The sequence below is a fragment of the Ursus maritimus genome, unplaced genomic scaffold (genome assembly GCF_017311325.1).
Source record: "Ursus maritimus isolate PB19 unplaced genomic scaffold, ASM1731132v1 scaffold_9, whole genome shotgun sequence".
Classification (NCBI taxonomy): Eukaryota; Metazoa; Chordata; class Mammalia; order Carnivora; family Ursidae; genus Ursus; species Ursus maritimus.
The window spans coordinates 5,172,161-5,188,984 of record NW_024427107.1 but is presented as its reverse complement, the minus strand read 5'-3'; the positions used below and the strand labels follow the sequence as shown (position 1 = coordinate 5,188,984).

Here is a 16,824-nt window from a genome sequence, read left to right as displayed (position 1 = left end):
AGTCTTTTTCTGATCGATATTGTAGTATAAAATTTTTTGTTCTGTCTATGGTAGAGCCCAACCAGATTACAGGTAAAAGTGTCAATGCATTATTGTTCACTTCAGTGTTTACTACTGATCTGTTTGATTTGACATGCCTTCCTTCTTTTATTTTTGATCTTAATAGAATGAATTTAAGGACTTCTCACTGAAGTGGACAAAGACATTTAGTCACTTTGACAGAGCAGGGCAAACCAAGTTGGCAGACAAGTTACCCGGAGAAAAAGAGAGGTAAGGCAACATTTTGTATTAAAAAGTAGAATATACTGAAATAAAATGTATCCAATCAAAGCATTTATATAAAAGCTCTCCTTTGTGGATTTGCTTTGAAAGAAATTTATTGTTGATGCTGAATTTGGCATTGGGATTTTTGTCAGAAGCATGATAGCTTTAATATTTTAAAATATTAAACAGGTTGAGTCCTTTTGCATATTGATTGGTTTATGTTATTTATTCTCACATGTTTACCCTTAAACAAAAGTTCAGCATTAAAATAGTCTTAAAAACCCATTTAAATTCTTTTGTATTAGAAATTAGTTTACTGAAGAATTAAGAATAAACAAGTGAGATAGCTTAAAACTATGTTTTTAAAAGCACTATAGATAATTTCTGAAGTTAATTCCTACAAACACCGGAAAGTTAGGAATTGAGTTCTCCTTGGGAAAAACCTATTAAAAATAATTTATCCCTATATGAAGGAGCTTGTCTTCTAACAATTACATATTTGTACACATGCATCTCAATACATCAGCAAGAAAAAAAATTTAAGGCCCTTTTAGGGTTTTACTTACTCTGAGTTATCTTTAAACAGGGCATACTAAAAAAATACACAAAAAGTCTTCTCTAACATAAAGCTGGCGATTGCCCCCTTATGTCACAAAGCTGTGACTCAGAGGCTGTGGTACAGCAACTAATAGAAATCCTTGGCACACGTTGGCTACCTAAGGGAATAATAGAACTATTTGCTGGAGTCGTTTGGCAAAAGGACACAAACATATGGCTTTGGTTTATATTCAGCTTTGCCAGTTGTGCGAAGTTACAGGATGAAGTCGACAATAGCAGTGACAACTCAGAAATGAGAAATGAGACTTAAAATAAACCAACTTCCTTATAAAGCTACCCAAGCTTGTCTCAGGTCTAAGATTTCTTTTACTGGAGTGCATTTCCAAGTGACTCTGGAAATCCCTGTGAAAATCACCTCCTCTAAAGGGAATGGGCATGCAGTTGGCTCTCAGAAAGAAGAGTTTCCCAGAGAACTGTACTTGATCTGATGGTGGACGAGTCTGCTTCTTCCCTAGGTGTGGTGTTTTTAGGGGTGGGAAAAATTAGGGCAGACAAGAGAGGTATCCTAAATCTAAAGGGGACACATCACTCAATTCTTTAGCTTTCTGTACAGATTCAAAGATAGTATAATAAGAGACATATAGGTAGGAACACGGAGTTGGAATCAGGGATAAGGATAAAGGATTCAGAAAATTTTCATTTTATCTAGAATAAAGGATTTAGGGAAAGTTGAGAAAATTAATATGACATCTTGAATGATGTAAAAAAGTTTTTATTAGTTTACAGTTTTTTTAAATTCATTTTTTGATGTACTCTTTCTGAGTAATTAAGAAACATATGAAAAGAAAACCAGAAAAGTAAAAAAAGGGTCAGAACAGAGAAAACATACTTGAACATTCCATCTCAATATTCTCTCAAAAAGTAAACTATTCTTTAAGTATCACAACTCATGTTCCCCATTCTTTCCCTGTATAACAGGGAGACAGCTTTTGCTGCTGCTGTTTTGGACTGATCCAAACCTGTATTTAAAAGAAAATGATGCCAGAATCAGCAAAAGAAAGGGCACTCAGTGTAAGGTTCTTTGTTCTTCAACCTGGCCAAATTTCATTCTAAGATACTGGCATCCTCCAGTTGCTTCATTTTCTGGGTTTAGCCTTTTCCAACTTCCTGAGTTTCTCTTTGTTATTTTTTTAAATTGATTTTTGTAAAGGAAACATCCACTAAGGATAAAAGGCTCCTCGTGGAGAGGACCCCAGGACCTCTTCTCGGCAGCCATAGAGTTTCCTCTCTCCATTGCCACGTGTTCCCCGGGATTGAAATGACATCTAACAAGAGTCATGTGGCACTTACAAAAATGCATTGCCAGTCTAAAGCTCTGAGGAGGGAAACACAATGAAATCTTGTTATAAGTGGAAATTATTGCAAGTTGAATGTATGCGAAGGACTTCTCAAATTAAAAGTAGCTACCATCAAGAGATTATGTGTAAGTAGACAGTATTAAGATTAATTATATCAGGATTTTGAGAAGGTGTGCTTGAAACTTTATGATCACTATGGATTTTTATATTAGTAGTAAGAAATTCAAGACTACTTATAAATATTTTTAACTATCTATCATCTATCTATGTATCTCTCTATCCATCATCTATCTTCTATCATCTATTTAGGACATCAATGTCTATAGTTCTTTTGAAAGGAAAACTAAAATTTCAACATCACCAAGAGATATCTTTTATCCAGTTTTTAAGAAATGATTAAATATTTACTTGGAGATTTTTTTTTTTACCATTAGGTTATATTGGATTTTGAGTGAAAAATAAAATCGAAGGGAACTAAATCTCCTCACATACCAGTCATTTGCTTGTGTGACTATTAGCAAAAATGAATTTATAAATTCTGTGTCCTGCTCCTTGAGGCTCTCCTTCCCACAAACCAGCAATTTCAGAACTCCCTCTTTAGCCCAAAGGAAAGCTCCAGATCCATGCACTGGGGTGATGTGGACAGGAGATCTGCTGATTGCCCCTGATGTGAGTGCCAGTAAGAAAAGATGGTCAAGTAAAATAACTAGGAATTTATGATGCGCACCTGTATATAAGTTTGTGAGTATATAAGGATATTAAGTAATAGGTTTCCAAATCCAACTAAGTATTTAAATTTTATTCTATGGTAATTTTTCTTCTTCATTGCCTATCTACTTATTTCTTGTTGGTTCTTGCATGTCCTTCCTGCAAGTTTCACTTCTTTGCCTTCTTTATCTCATAAGTCTCTTTCCCTCTTGCCATTTCTCCTTGTATTAACTCCTCTTCCCAGAGAACTGGGGAATGAAGTCTTGTAAATTTTTTTTTCATGGCTTTATTATGAATACCAAGTAAGAACCACTATTTTCTCCTTTTCACATATTTATACATAAAATTTTCATACTCGTAAATTAGATAAACTTTTCTTAAGGTATTTTCAGGTCAGGAAAAACAAAGGTCAAAGCCTACCTTTAATATTTTATTTCTATTGAGAAGTAAGTTATCAGAGCTAGGAGGAACACATTATAATGATCTCAGAAAATATCTTGACTTGTTCCCATTCATAAACAATGAAATGAAATAGACAAAAGTTTGAAGAAACCTCAGGAAGGACAGCTTTTTAAGAAAATCATATCTCTGTTTTGAGAAAGGAAATGATTCATTAAGTTTTGCCAAATTCATTGAAGACTTGTCAATAGCATTTGGGACTTCAGCAGTAAAAATGATCAAGTTTCCTCTTCCAACAGAAAAAAAAATGTTCCCAGAGAGAAGTGTAGTTTCCCAGATTGTAGCACACATTAGTTAGTCTCCTGAATCATGCCATAGCTATGGGCCTTCTCTATAGGTCTGGAAGAGGTTGAAAGGATGGGAATTCCATCCCCCACCCCCTCCCTGGCACAGTTCCCCCAGGTGTCAACACATGCACTGAGGTAGAAATTTCTTTCCATCTTTCATGCACCATTCCCAGAATGCTGTACTCACTGAATATGAGGTTTGATTTTACAAAAATTAAGATTGCTTACTGGGAGTTTATTAAAATCCATGAGAATAGTCCATATAAAGAATACTTAGAAATTTCTACTCCCATATATAAGGTTTTAGAAAACAAAGACTTATCTTCAGATTGTGATTTGTCAGGACAGTGAAGTATCTCATGAATATTAAAAACCTCCACCCCTAAAAACAAAGCACATTGCTTTAGGTTTCTGACCTTCTTATTCCTCAATGAGCTATCAGACATGAGTAGACACTGAATTTAGTAACTTTTATTGTTCTTTGGTTATGAAACAGAGAAAGAACACGAAATCGATGGATTATATATTATGGCCTCAGTCCATTTCACTCATACAATTTGGCACACAAGTTAAATTAGAAAACTTAGCTTTATGAATGAGTTACCAGTCTTTAAAATGTTTACATAGGAGATATATATATATATATATATATATACAATTATGAGGCTAGCATTCCAAGCATAATCAAGCAGAGGTCTATGAATATTTATGCATTCCTCCCAATGACTTTAATGGGGAGGAGACTGCATGGGGTGGTTGCAAACCAGTCAGGTCCAAGGGGATAGTGGAATTGCAAAATGGAATTAGTCTTTAAAGTTGTTATAAAGAAGGTTACATTTAAGTAGGTTTCTGAAACTTTCATATGTACCTGCTGGCTCTCTTTGCAAAGTGTATTTCAGTTTTGGAAAAGAAACTCATGGAGTTCAGCCTTCACTTGCCTTTCAGGAGAGATTTTTCAGAGTGATTGAGGAGAGCTCACAGCACCTGTATGGCAGGAAAATGTTAGACTTGTATTGAGTTGCTACTCACCCACAGGAGTAGCCTCCTCAGAAATAGTTGGTGGTTTTCATTGTTTTAACCTTCCTGCTACTGATCTCTCTTAACCGAGTTACTCATTTAGCACATGGAGGGGAGTTTGCATGAGTTGAGCCAATTTATATGCAACAGAGATACTCATGGAGGAGGAGGATTTCACAACGCAGTGCTCACCATCCTAAGTAAACCAAGCCATTTTAATCCTAGGCAGTGTCACATCTGTCATAAATTCATGTGGTTTTAAAAGAAGGAAAATCTACAGAAAAAAAAAATCACCTCTGTTTTATTTTGTTTTCTGTTATTATGTAGTTTTAAAATATTCATAACGATGGACCATTTTATTTAGACTAAAGCAACTGCTGCTTAGCAAAAGCAGTGCACACTTTTTGTTTGCTAATTTAAAAAACAGTTCAGTGATTGGTGTGGTGTTTATTATGAAATGATGACAAAAGAGTACTGGTGGTTTTAATAGTTTTAGCTTTCGAGAGCTGTCGTTAATTTTGTCTGTAGTGTTGCAGGTGAAAAAATGCACAATGGATAAATAGTCTATATTGGTTTAACTGAACATAATATATAGTGTGTTCTGGAGTTGTTTGTCTCAATAGACTATAGTAATCAAAAGTAATGAACCTATTATGTGCAGGACCTTGGAGAGCGTCGAATGGCAGTAAAAGTGTGGCACATAAAAGGTTTATTAAAGGAAATTAAAGTCCATCATTGCCACACCTGCTCCCCTATTATAAGTCTATGGCAGGTCAGTGCCTTCAATCACAACTCAGCCTGAGAGAGCAGAGATGCGCTCCCATTACCATTGCAGTCATACCGCATCCACGCTAGTGTCAGGATTTAAGGATGGGCACCATGGACAGCGCCTTCTGCCTGCTTCTCATTTTCAACAAGCAAAATAACTTCTCTCCATTTAAGAATTCCTTCTGATAATGTGCAAAGGTGAATTAAACTAGAGATTATTGGAAGATTCTAGTGAAACTGATAGGAGTAGTCATATCTGACTATATCCAGAGGGACAAAAACAGCAGGTTTTTAAAAGTCTTTCCATCCTTTATTTTATTTGATTACATTTAAAATATTTAGTAATGATGTTTTAGGGAGTTTGATGCTGACACATGCAGCACTAAAATTTCCTTTCCTTACAGATTTGCACAATTATAGCCGATATTTATTCTGGAATTCTGGGAGTTAATATATGTCATTTGATGATCAACATTTCCAGTGGTATTTTGAAATGGGGGCATTTCAGGGATATTCCTTCATGTTGCTTTTTTACACAGGGGATTATTTTTCCTGAATTAGAAAGAGGTACCTATCAGAAAGGGTCTAGAAATGCAAAGGAATCAGGTTTTAGTAAATTAGTCTGAAACCTTTTGGTTTGACATTTGAGGTTTTTTTCTCCTCTACAACCACTGTTAATCAGACAATCCCTTTTTTTTCCCCTCCTATCTTTGTAATGCCAGAAGTGTTTGAATCACTAGCAAACACTTATGGACAAGGACATCTGCCCTCTTGTCACTGTTGCCTCTGGTTTCAGCATGTATAAAAGTATTTCCAAAACTAGTGGACTGCAAGGGCAGTTGCAGCTATATACCTGCCAAGGCAGGGTGCTATTCAAGAGCATGGAAGGCTACTCTATTTTACATTATGACCTTCAGAACTTGCAAGGACATATTTTCATATTTTGGTCAATGTCAAAGGGATGACCTCAGGACTTTGTGTTCATGTTACAGATGGATGCAGAGGCTGAAGATAAAACACTGCGTACCCGCTCTAAAGGAACCAAGGGTGAGTTAGCAAGCAGGTTCCATGACACCGTGCCCACCATACCATGAAATATGGGAGTTCCAATGCTCAGTCCCTAATGTGTAGTCAGAATGATTACAACTTCCTCAGGGCTTCCTTTTTTAAATCAAGCTAGGACATTGGATCATGGCATTGAGAGGCAAAATATTATGAACCAGGAGCTAAAGGACTCCAAAAAGTCCCAATGATGTGTGATGCTAATTTTTACAAAATACAATCATGAGTAGATTTAAAACATCATGCAAAACAACATAAGGGTCAGCAAGGGAAGAATGTTTCATGGAGACATGCAGATTATTGAAGTGACCTTTAATGGCCAAGGGAAAAGACAGAACTGTTAGTTTACTGCCAAAGCAGATTTTGATTTTTATGTTATCTGGTTTAGTGGTTCCCAATCTAAACTTAGTTCAAGTAAAATGATGATGTTTGTTTTTTGCCTGTCCCTGCTGGGAATTTCCGGCAGCTCTGCAAAGTAACGTTTGAAAGGTTTAACTTGCCGGTTATCCTTTTCTTTTTGTAACCAACAGATGGTAATGTAATATTGAAATATAAACAGGCCCTTGATGATCTAAACATCTGGAAAACAGGATTGACTGGCAATAATACCCCTTAAGGAAAATAACTTTTATTATAATTAGCTATATTTTTGTGACCCTTAATTCTAAATGGAAAACTGTAGTTTCACCATAGCCTCTGAAAACACTCTGGATAGCCATTCCCCACCCGACTCTTCTCCTGGTTGGCCTTGCTAAGGAAGGGTTTTTGAGATTTACCATTGAAAGACTAAACAGATGAAATGCTTTCCTTATCTATGTTTATATTTGAGGTCAAGGTAAATAATGCCTGTTTGAGTAAAGTCCAGAATCCCAAAATGTTTAATAAATTCCAGGATGATTTTTTTTCAGTTAAAATATAACCATGGTTATCATTAGTTATGATAACCAAAATGCAGAATAATATTGTACAAGATGCAGGAACTTTCTCTACCCAAACAGAAGTTTTACACTAGTTTTACTTCAAGTTACATCTAAAGTAATTACATCATATGTCCTAATATTTGGAATTAAATAGTTCTAAACATAAAATTTTTATGCGACAAACTTCTCAATAGAATACAAGTTGAAGAAAAAAATGATTTGTATTGTTATTTAGGATAAGCTCACATTTGCCATAAATACCAGAATCCTAGACACTGTATTTGGATTATATGAATCCCTTGTTTTGACTTCTAAAAGCACACTTATTCTAGCATACTTTTAAAATGTGGGTCTTTTAATCTGCAATTCTTCTTGTACTTTGAATTCTTTTGGCACATAATATACACCCTTAAATAGAGCCAAAATGTTCTCCTAGAAATGAAACAACTGTTTCTCATGCGGCATGAGTAATCTTTAAAACCACCTGTTGTCTTTCTCAATATGCTGCTTATCCTTGTGTAGGCAGGTATTTATAAACATGAACTTCTTTAATTCCCATCACTTGTCAGAAAAAAATCAAAGCTCTTTTTTCTACAAGATTCTTGTTTTTAAAACGATGTTGATATTAACATGGCTGAAGCATATCTTCCTCTTTCTATAATATGAAATTTATGGAACATAATCTTGGGACACATTCACTTAGTAAAAAACATTCCCAGTTTTGTATAAATACTTGTTTAATGTCAATAAAAGTGTCAGTTTAGGCTTCTTTTGAAAAATTTCATATTAACAATAAATTTGATTTAAAAAATAATTCAAGTCTTTTGTGGAAAATCCAATCCATGAATGCAAGGTCCCAGGGTCACTTAAGGCACTAAACCCAGAATCATCTGTTCTGCACCATATTCATCTATCCACTGGTATGCACTCCAAAGAACCAGAACCAGAAATGATCCATTCACCCAGTGGGAAGTTAAGTGGGGTCTATAATAACCATTTATTGGTCATTATCTCTATGTGAGTGAAAAGTTTCAGTCATACAGTTTTCAAAATTATGAACTGATTTTTCTCCTTTCTTTTTGTCAACAGTGCCAATAGATTCTCTAATTCAGGAGCTCAGGTAAGATTTGTCCCATGTTACTTTTTCTAATATCAATTGGCTTTAATTATTAGAATGTTTTTATACATTTCAAACCTGAGAATCCTTGTGGTAGTAGGAGGAATAGGACAACAGGCTTATTTGTCTATACCCCAAAGGAGAAGAGAAAGGGAAAAACCATCTATGATTGATTCAAAACAATTAGGGCTCCCATTTTGATAACAAAACACATTTTGCTTTAATGCAGTTTCCCACTTTTCTCCACGGAGTGTTTGCCGCCTCTGTGTCCACACCTCGCCTGTGGTTGGTTTGTACACTGGTGATAAGTAAGGAAATGAACTGTGATCTGTGAGCCTGATCAATAGATGTCCCAAGTCCCAAGTTCTCCAGTTTTTGTTTTAAATAATTAGATAATTCTATCATATAAATGTTTAAATGTAGGCATTGGAAGATAGTGGTTTTGTGGGTGTGTCCATGCATTTCCACCTTAGAGACTATGAATGCACCTCAGTCAATGTTATGGACATTTCATCGTAATTGGTTTTGCAGAATAAACTCCAACTAGTTGTGGGGTTTTTTGTTTTGTTTTGTCTTGCAGAGTCTCTGTCAGGTGTAATTTATTTCTTTAAAAAGTACATTTTAAAAAAGAAAAATATGCTGACATACATATTTTGTACCAGTGATATTTTTTAGAGAAATTGTGTCGGGAGCAAGATGAGTCCTTTGTCCCTTGTCCTTTGTTTTCTATTGCAAACCCAGAAAGTCTCAAACCTACCATCTAATCCACCTTTCTGAGAAAACAATAAATGGTCTTTAAGTGTTCCTCAGAGAAATGTTTGAAAACAAGAGGATGTATAACAGCATTTGATACACCTTGAAATTTATACTGTATCCATGAACAGTTTACATGGTTATTTTTCCAGGCAACTGTGTTCTGTGATTTCCTGAAGCAAAGGCTTTCTTAGTTAGTTCCATGTTTCAGAGGATTCATTCTGTCACAGTTTTGGTTCCCTTATTTAGTGGAACACGTATCTATCAGAATGGAGTATAAGCTTTCATGCTGATGCTCTTCTCTGTGGAAATTTGTTAGTAGGGAATCCCTAGTCCTGCCTACATTTTCAATTTTCTGATTGAGAAGTTTACATTTTACATTTTATTTATTTATTTATTTATTTATTTATTTATTTATTTATTTATTTAATTAGGCAGAGATAGAGACAGCCAGCGAGAGAGGGAACACAAGCAGGGAGAGTGGGAGAGGAAGAAGCAGGCTCATAGCGGAGGAGCCTGATGTGGGGCTCGATCCCATAACACCAGGATCACGCCCTGAGCCGAAGGCAGACGCTTAACCGCTGTGCCACCCAGGCGCCCCTACGTTTTACATTTTAAATTACTTGAGCAGAACAGAGAATGCACCCACACATCAGGACAGGATTAAATGAATGAAATGTCTGACTTGCTTACTTTCTTGTTTTTAAATCTGCTCTCATTTAAAATTCTATCTGTTTGGAGACTTTATGTTCCCTATAGGATGATCAAAAGAACTTTAAAATGATCAAGGGCTTAAAATGCATGAGACATTTGCCCTATTAGGCAATGGTTTTCTAGCGGTCCGAGCAGAAACAGGGCATCCAGGAACTCATGGTCTTCCCCCCATCGAAATGACTGTGTCTCCAGTCAGTGTTTTTAGGGAATCAAACCATTCTTGGGAGGGTGGAGGGCCTTTTGAGTGATATGTCTTGAAAAATAACTTGAAAAGAAAAGAGAATTTTGAAGGAATGAATATGTGTTTTGGCTAAAGGAGAAATCTATAATTCATAAAGAAAAAGGGAGGAATTAGCAAGAGAGAAGCAACGTTGCAGGGAAAAGTGTTTAATATAAACTTTCTGGAGAAATAGAAATTACTATTTAAGCACACTGTTAGCTTCAGTAATACAATGAAACTAATATATGTTGAGGTCTTACGTGCCAGACAGTCTTGAGCATTGTCATATTACTATCTCATTTAATCCTCACGATCACCTTATAAGGTAGGAACTATGATTTTTCCAATTTTCAGATGAAGAAAGTGAAAATAACTAGTCCAAGATTACACAGCTAGTAAGTAGTCCAGACTTCTGACTCAGGCAATCTTCTCAACCACCAGGCTATGCTTTCTCTCATACACAATTAATACTAACCATCTAGAATATAAATAAAAAAGAAATGGTTTATTCATCTTGTCAGCAGCTGAATTTTTGAAATTCTATATTTTAACCCTTATGGCCTGTTTTTCAACAACTTAGGTTTCTAAAATTCAAACAAAGAAGATATTTTGATTAAAAGTAAAAATGTTTTGTATTTTCCTAATTCTCTACAAATTATTTTTTGTCAGATATTCAATTTTACATAATTTGTCATTAGACCAACTCAGAAAGCTGGTGATAATTGCCGGGAAAATTCATAAGCAAAACTAATTCACCTATTTCTCTTTAATAAGAATCAGTTTATAAAAATTACTGATTATTTAATTTTATAATTACTTATTTTCAACAGAATGTTCATGCTTAGGCCAAATAGGTTCCAAATTGTTTCTTAAGTGGTTTAAGTTGACCCAGGTATAGACCTGAACTATTATTCTATGTAAATCTTAGGAAAATATTCCAATTTATATGGAAGGTTATATTTTTAGTGTATTTGACATTTTTGTATGACTTTTTACATTTACTATGATTGCTCCTCCAATTTATTCCGCAGATTTGCTATGCTCCAGAATCCAAAATTTTTGTGTGCCTGAATTCTGAGTATCTTAGGATATGTGGCACATTTTCCCCAGTGTACAAGTTATGACCATTTTCTAGGGAACACTTGCAACTTTATTTAGTTCTTCTTTTTAGAATGCATTGGACATGTTATTGCTTCTAGAGCTACTACTTACAAAAATACTAATACAAATGAAGCTAATTTAAATATACTGTATATTGTTCATGACACTAATAAAAATTGATAGTGACATTCTCATCTTCTTATTATACTCTATGTCAGCTACTATCACCACCATTAAAAAAGCAATTTATAACCACAGGCACACCTTTAATCACATTCCTTATTAGCATTTCCAGTCTTTCCTCCAACACAATTCAGGTTACAGGTGGTGTCGAGAAGGAGCTCTCACGTCTTTCTAAATCATGACCATTGTATTATCTCTGCTTTTCTTTTATTACTATTATCCTTAATCTGATCTGAATGCTATTGCATCTACTAATATTGGTAATTGTCTCATGCATTGGCAAAGTGTTTTACACCAGTCCAGCCCTTTCCTCTAATTAGGAAAATATATTCTAGCCTCTGAAATGGCTTTCCTATGTGACTACTTAGAGACACAAATGAATTCAAGACTCTTAAGTGTATTAGAGTGAAATCCCACTGTCCTTTTGTGGTGTTGTTGCTGCTTACCAAGTTGCTGGCAAATTTTGTAAAGAAAATTACAATTTAGTTGTCTGTTTTTACTTTATTTTATTTTGTATAATTTGTTTCTTCATTTAAAAACCATATCATTTAGCATTTTCTTGTAAGTTTTAAAATGTTAAGTATTTTATAAAGTCTGTAATCAATAGGCTACAGATTTAATCATAACATTTAATTAGCATGTGAAAAAAATTGTGACTTACAGATTTAGATGGCTTTCTCTTTTTTCTTCTATCTTATTTCATTCACAAGAATTTTTATATTGATTAAACATTTTACTTAATACTTTCTTCCCAATTTTGGGGAGGATAGAGTTTCTTTTAATAAGTATGATTTTATTGAAACTACTTGTTGCAGAGATTTCTGGAGATGACAACTAAAAGAAATAAAATGGACATGAATGAATTTCTAAAATTAAAAGTTCCGTAAATCCGTCATCTAGGTTAGAGGAAATAAGTAGCTGTAGTCACAAGGTTGAATAAAAGAAGGAAGAAAGCCTCTTTTTTCCTTTCATTGCTGTGATTTCCAAATGCAAGGCTCAGTTCATGATTTAGATTTTTATAACATATCTACTACATTCATGTTAGCAATATGTCTTTTAAATATTGTTGCCAAGCCTATAAATTAGAATCCAAAAGCTTGACACCTTAAAGAAAACTCATTTTCTGATAGGCCACTTTGGGGGCAAGTGAGACTGATAAACAAAGCAGTGGATGATAAGGATTGGATACAGAAGAGAAGTGTTCATCTGCGGGTGCCTGAGGCATCTCTGTTCATCTGCCCACTCTCCTCCTTCCTCATCCTCACCTCTGGGTAATGGGTAGGCTGCGGTTGGACATGTGACATTGAGGCATAAGATGAGTTAATCACTCCAGAGAGATAATTTTGTTTACTCTACTGTACTTACTAGGGTAAGAGAGTGTCTTAAAATAGATTAGGGAGACTTCCAAAAAGAATGAAATTTACAAAAAGAGTTTGTTATATAACAAGAAAATCCCATTAACTATAATTCTATCATATATTTATGTACTTACGTAGCCTTTAATAGCATTCAGCACTGAACCTGCCATTGAGTGGCCCTTCAATAGGTTCCTGTCGAGTGAGTGGTTGAAAGAACAAGCAATGTCCAATCGGATCCATACAAGCTGCCTGGGGGGTAGTCAGGAAAATGACATTAGCCACGTTTAACTCATGAGCCGAGTTTGGGGAAGTTAAGTGATTTATACAAGGTGTCTGAGTAATAAGTGACTGAACTAGAAGTAGAACTTAGGTCCTGTGTGTGGTCCAGGGTTAGGGTAAAATATCTGTATTATTTTTCACTATTGCAAGCCCTCACATTTCACACCCACCCTACCTTTTTTTTTTTTTTTAGAGCAGTTTTAGGTTCACAGAATAACTGAGCAGAAGGTGGAAGGTACAGGGACTCCCCACCGACCCCGTGCCCTAACATACACAGCCTCCCCCAGTATCTACAGCTCCCCCTACCGGAGCAGTATATTTGTTACAATGGATGAACTTACATTAACACACCAGCATTCCAATTCATCATCTGCTTTTGGGGGAAATATTTATTTGAACTTTATCAATAAATTAATAAATCAAGTTGAAATATATCTGCTAACTAACCCCAGCACCCTTTCTTTATTCACCACAGTGCCAATTATAAAGAGGTCATTGTCCTTTCTTTCTAGATTTTTTTTCCGTGAATTGATATGATTTTACATCTATATTAAAGGATCAGGAGATGATACAAATATGTGTCCTCCTCTATTTGTTTTTCCTTTCAAAATGCTACCTCCCAGGTGATGATCTACCATGGGCCTTGTACTTCAAAAACTGATTTCATAGCATGGGAGCTGTGTGTCACTTAACACCCACCTGAGGCTGATTACAGGCATTTAGAAATGGGCCAACAATGGGGTCCTGTCCCTTCAGACCACATTGAACTTAGAGACTAAACAGCTGTGTATTTTCCAGTTTGCACACACCATATCTAGGCTGTCTATGTCCTACTTCAAATTATAATGTTTGCATTTCAGAAAAATACCATGGCGCTTCTAAGTAAATATCCAGAGTGAAATTTCTTAAGAAAAAAATAAGAAAAAGAAAATGTGCTTTATTTTCTTTACCTTTTATTTTTACATTCAAATATTATCACAAGGATATTGGTGGTTTATGTCAACCAATGGCTTAAAAGAGTCTAAGGCATGAACATCTCTAGAAATCAGACATTTTCTAAAACTGTGACAAAATGCCACCACCATGAGCCACACGTGAAGATTTACCTCACTGTGGCTTTCAGATTTGCAGAGCTCACCCACAGAGATAATTTTTTTCATCCATTTAGCTTTTCTTTTTTTGTAACATAAATCTTTTTACACAGCAGTATTTGCCACTCTTGATTGAGGAATGATTTTTTCCTTCACTATTTGTTCATTCAGTGCTTCTTCTGCACCAATGTAGGGCTAAGGATTGCAGTAGACAGAAAATTAATGGCATCAGTGTAACAAGCCCAGGGAGTTATGTGATGATGTCACTGTGGGTGATGTGAGCAAAGTGCTATAGACGTGTAGAGGGAGAGATAACTTACAACTTGAGGATCAAATGTGACTTGAAACCTGGCTACTCAGAACGTCAGTATGCTTGGCATCTCTAAGAGCTTATTAGCAATGACTCTCAGACCCATCCCAGACCTGCTAAACCTGCATTTTAACAGATCACTAAGCTACTAATGCATACTAAAGTTTGAGAAGCACTAGCTTAGACTTTACTACTTACTTGGAAAAGCTCTTCTCTCTGTTGCTAATTTTCAGTGGTGTGGGTTGGCAGGAAAGTCAAATGGGATTTGGGATTTTCTTTTTCATAAATTCTTGGTTTAATGTTAATGATCGTTTCCTACACAGAAGTTTCCTTAGCCAAGAAGGCAGCAAGGCTTGACATTTGAACATCTCTCCAAAGTCACACACTAGTCACCGACAGAACCCCCAGAACCTAGGGCTTCTATTAACCCATTGTTTGCATTTCTATTTGATGAAAAGTAACAGAATACTGAACAATTTTAATAGTAGTGTAGCAAAAAAGCACAAGCCTTGGTCTCCTGTGTGTCTTTGTTTTGACATCTTGGAAATGTTTGAAATCAACCAAATCTGCCTTAAATATTTTTCACAGATCATTAGATAGAAAAAATATGTAAGGATGCTTTTTAAACAGCAATTTATATGCCTCCATAGATGACTGCATAGTCATCCAGAGTGTATTCTCAAAGTTTAATGATTGTATCTCAAGCAAAATCCAGAATCTCTATCAACTTCCTCTTTGCCACTTTGACATATTGGTAACTAATATGCTGAGGTTCTTTCTAACTTGCTCAGGCCCTTCACAGTTTACTTGTTCCCTTTGGTTGGCATCTTCCTGCCTTACTGTGCTCTTTAGCACCTCTAGTGTAACACAGAATTATTTAACACTATTGCTTGTTTTGACTCAATCCTTCTTGAAGGAGGACCCATTGACTTTAATCTTCAGGCAGAATACTTTATCTCTTGCTGTTACCTTTTAGGTAAACTATACCCATTGGAAGTCCCATTTCAATTGCATGATATGTTTGCATGATATGTTTCTGACATCTTGCAATATTTTTTCTGCCTAAAGTATGAACTGAAATAAGTATGTCCCACAGTGTTGACAGATCAGCTCCCACAACCAAAACATGGTGTGCTTGAGTTTTCATTCCTCACAATGGGTGACTTCTCATGACACTAATGCAAACTCTCACTTAGGATTTGGCTGGTTCATGTGGTAGAAAGAGCAGTAGGTTAACAGCAGCGCTGGGTTCTGGGGGTTCTGTCAGTGGCTACCATGTGACTGTGGAGAGGTGTTCAAATGTTGAGTCTTGTTGCCTTCTTGGCTAAGGAGACTTCTGTATAAGCACTTTCAGTCCTGGCCTCCGAATTCACCTAACTGCCCCCCACCCCCATCCTATATATAGCTATATTTGACCTCTTGCATTATTCACACCTGTCTTCTGAGTTCATCTTTGCCTTTGAACCTCTCCTTGGCTCCCTTTGCACCTGAATTTATTTTCCTTGCATGATCTTTCTCCTTGCTTATTTTCTTTTTTTTGAAGGAGAAAGCATTTTTTTCTTTTTTTAAAGAGATTTATTTATTTATCTTAGAGAGAGTGAGAGAAGAGGGAGGGGGAGCAGAGAAAGAATATCAAGCAGACTCTCTGCTGAGCCAGGCGCCCAAAGCCGGGCTCCATCTCAGGAACCTGAGATCATGACCTGAGTCAAAATCAAGAGTTAGACACTTAACCAACTGAGCCACCCAGGTGCCCTCCACTTTTTTTTTTGAAAGCATTTTTTCCTAATTACCTTCATCTTCACATTTTGTTCTTCTAATCTCACCACCATACTATTTCCTATAGGAAAACCTAAGCCTAAAGCTAGTGCTTGTTCTTCTTTTTATAAAATGCTCTCTCCATTTCAACTCTGTTATAGTCTATTCCTGGCAAAACTCTTTCCTTCATTTTCTCCGACATCGGATTCATACTCACCCTTTAAAGTGAATGACTAATGTCATCTCCTCCATGAACTGTCCCTGTGACCTCCTAGGCTAATACTTTTTTCCATTGTGTACTCAAAGCACTTCTTCTCTTATCTGTGTTAAAGCACTTATTACATTGAAACATAGCTATTTTATGATTCATTCTTCCATCTGTCCACCCATTCAAAAGAAGCAGATCCCCTGCCTTTAAGTTTATGGTTTGACTTGGGAAAACTACAAAAAAACAAAACAAAACAAAACAAAACACTAAAAACTAAACAATTTTAATTAGGCACATACAATTCTGCCTTTTTGATAAGCTTTTTTTTTTTTTT

The 16,824-nt window shown here is 35.7% G+C and overlaps 1 protein-coding gene across 1 annotated transcript in view; it reads left to right on the top strand.

Moving 5' to 3' along the window:
• The first annotated feature begins 166 nt into the window (after positions 1 to 166).
• ST18 (ST18 C2H2C-type zinc finger transcription factor) overlaps positions 167 to 16,824 on the top strand; it is a 105,945-nt gene continuing 89,287 nt past the window's right edge. Inside the window, exons 1-3 of the mRNA XM_040626145.1 lie at positions 167 to 270; positions 6,412 to 6,466; positions 8,491 to 8,521. Coding sequence (XP_040482079.1) covers positions 6,412 to 6,466; positions 8,491 to 8,521 — 86 coding nt within the window. The 5' untranslated portion in view covers positions 167 to 270. The remainder of the gene's footprint in view (positions 271 to 6,411; positions 6,467 to 8,490; positions 8,522 to 16,824) is intronic.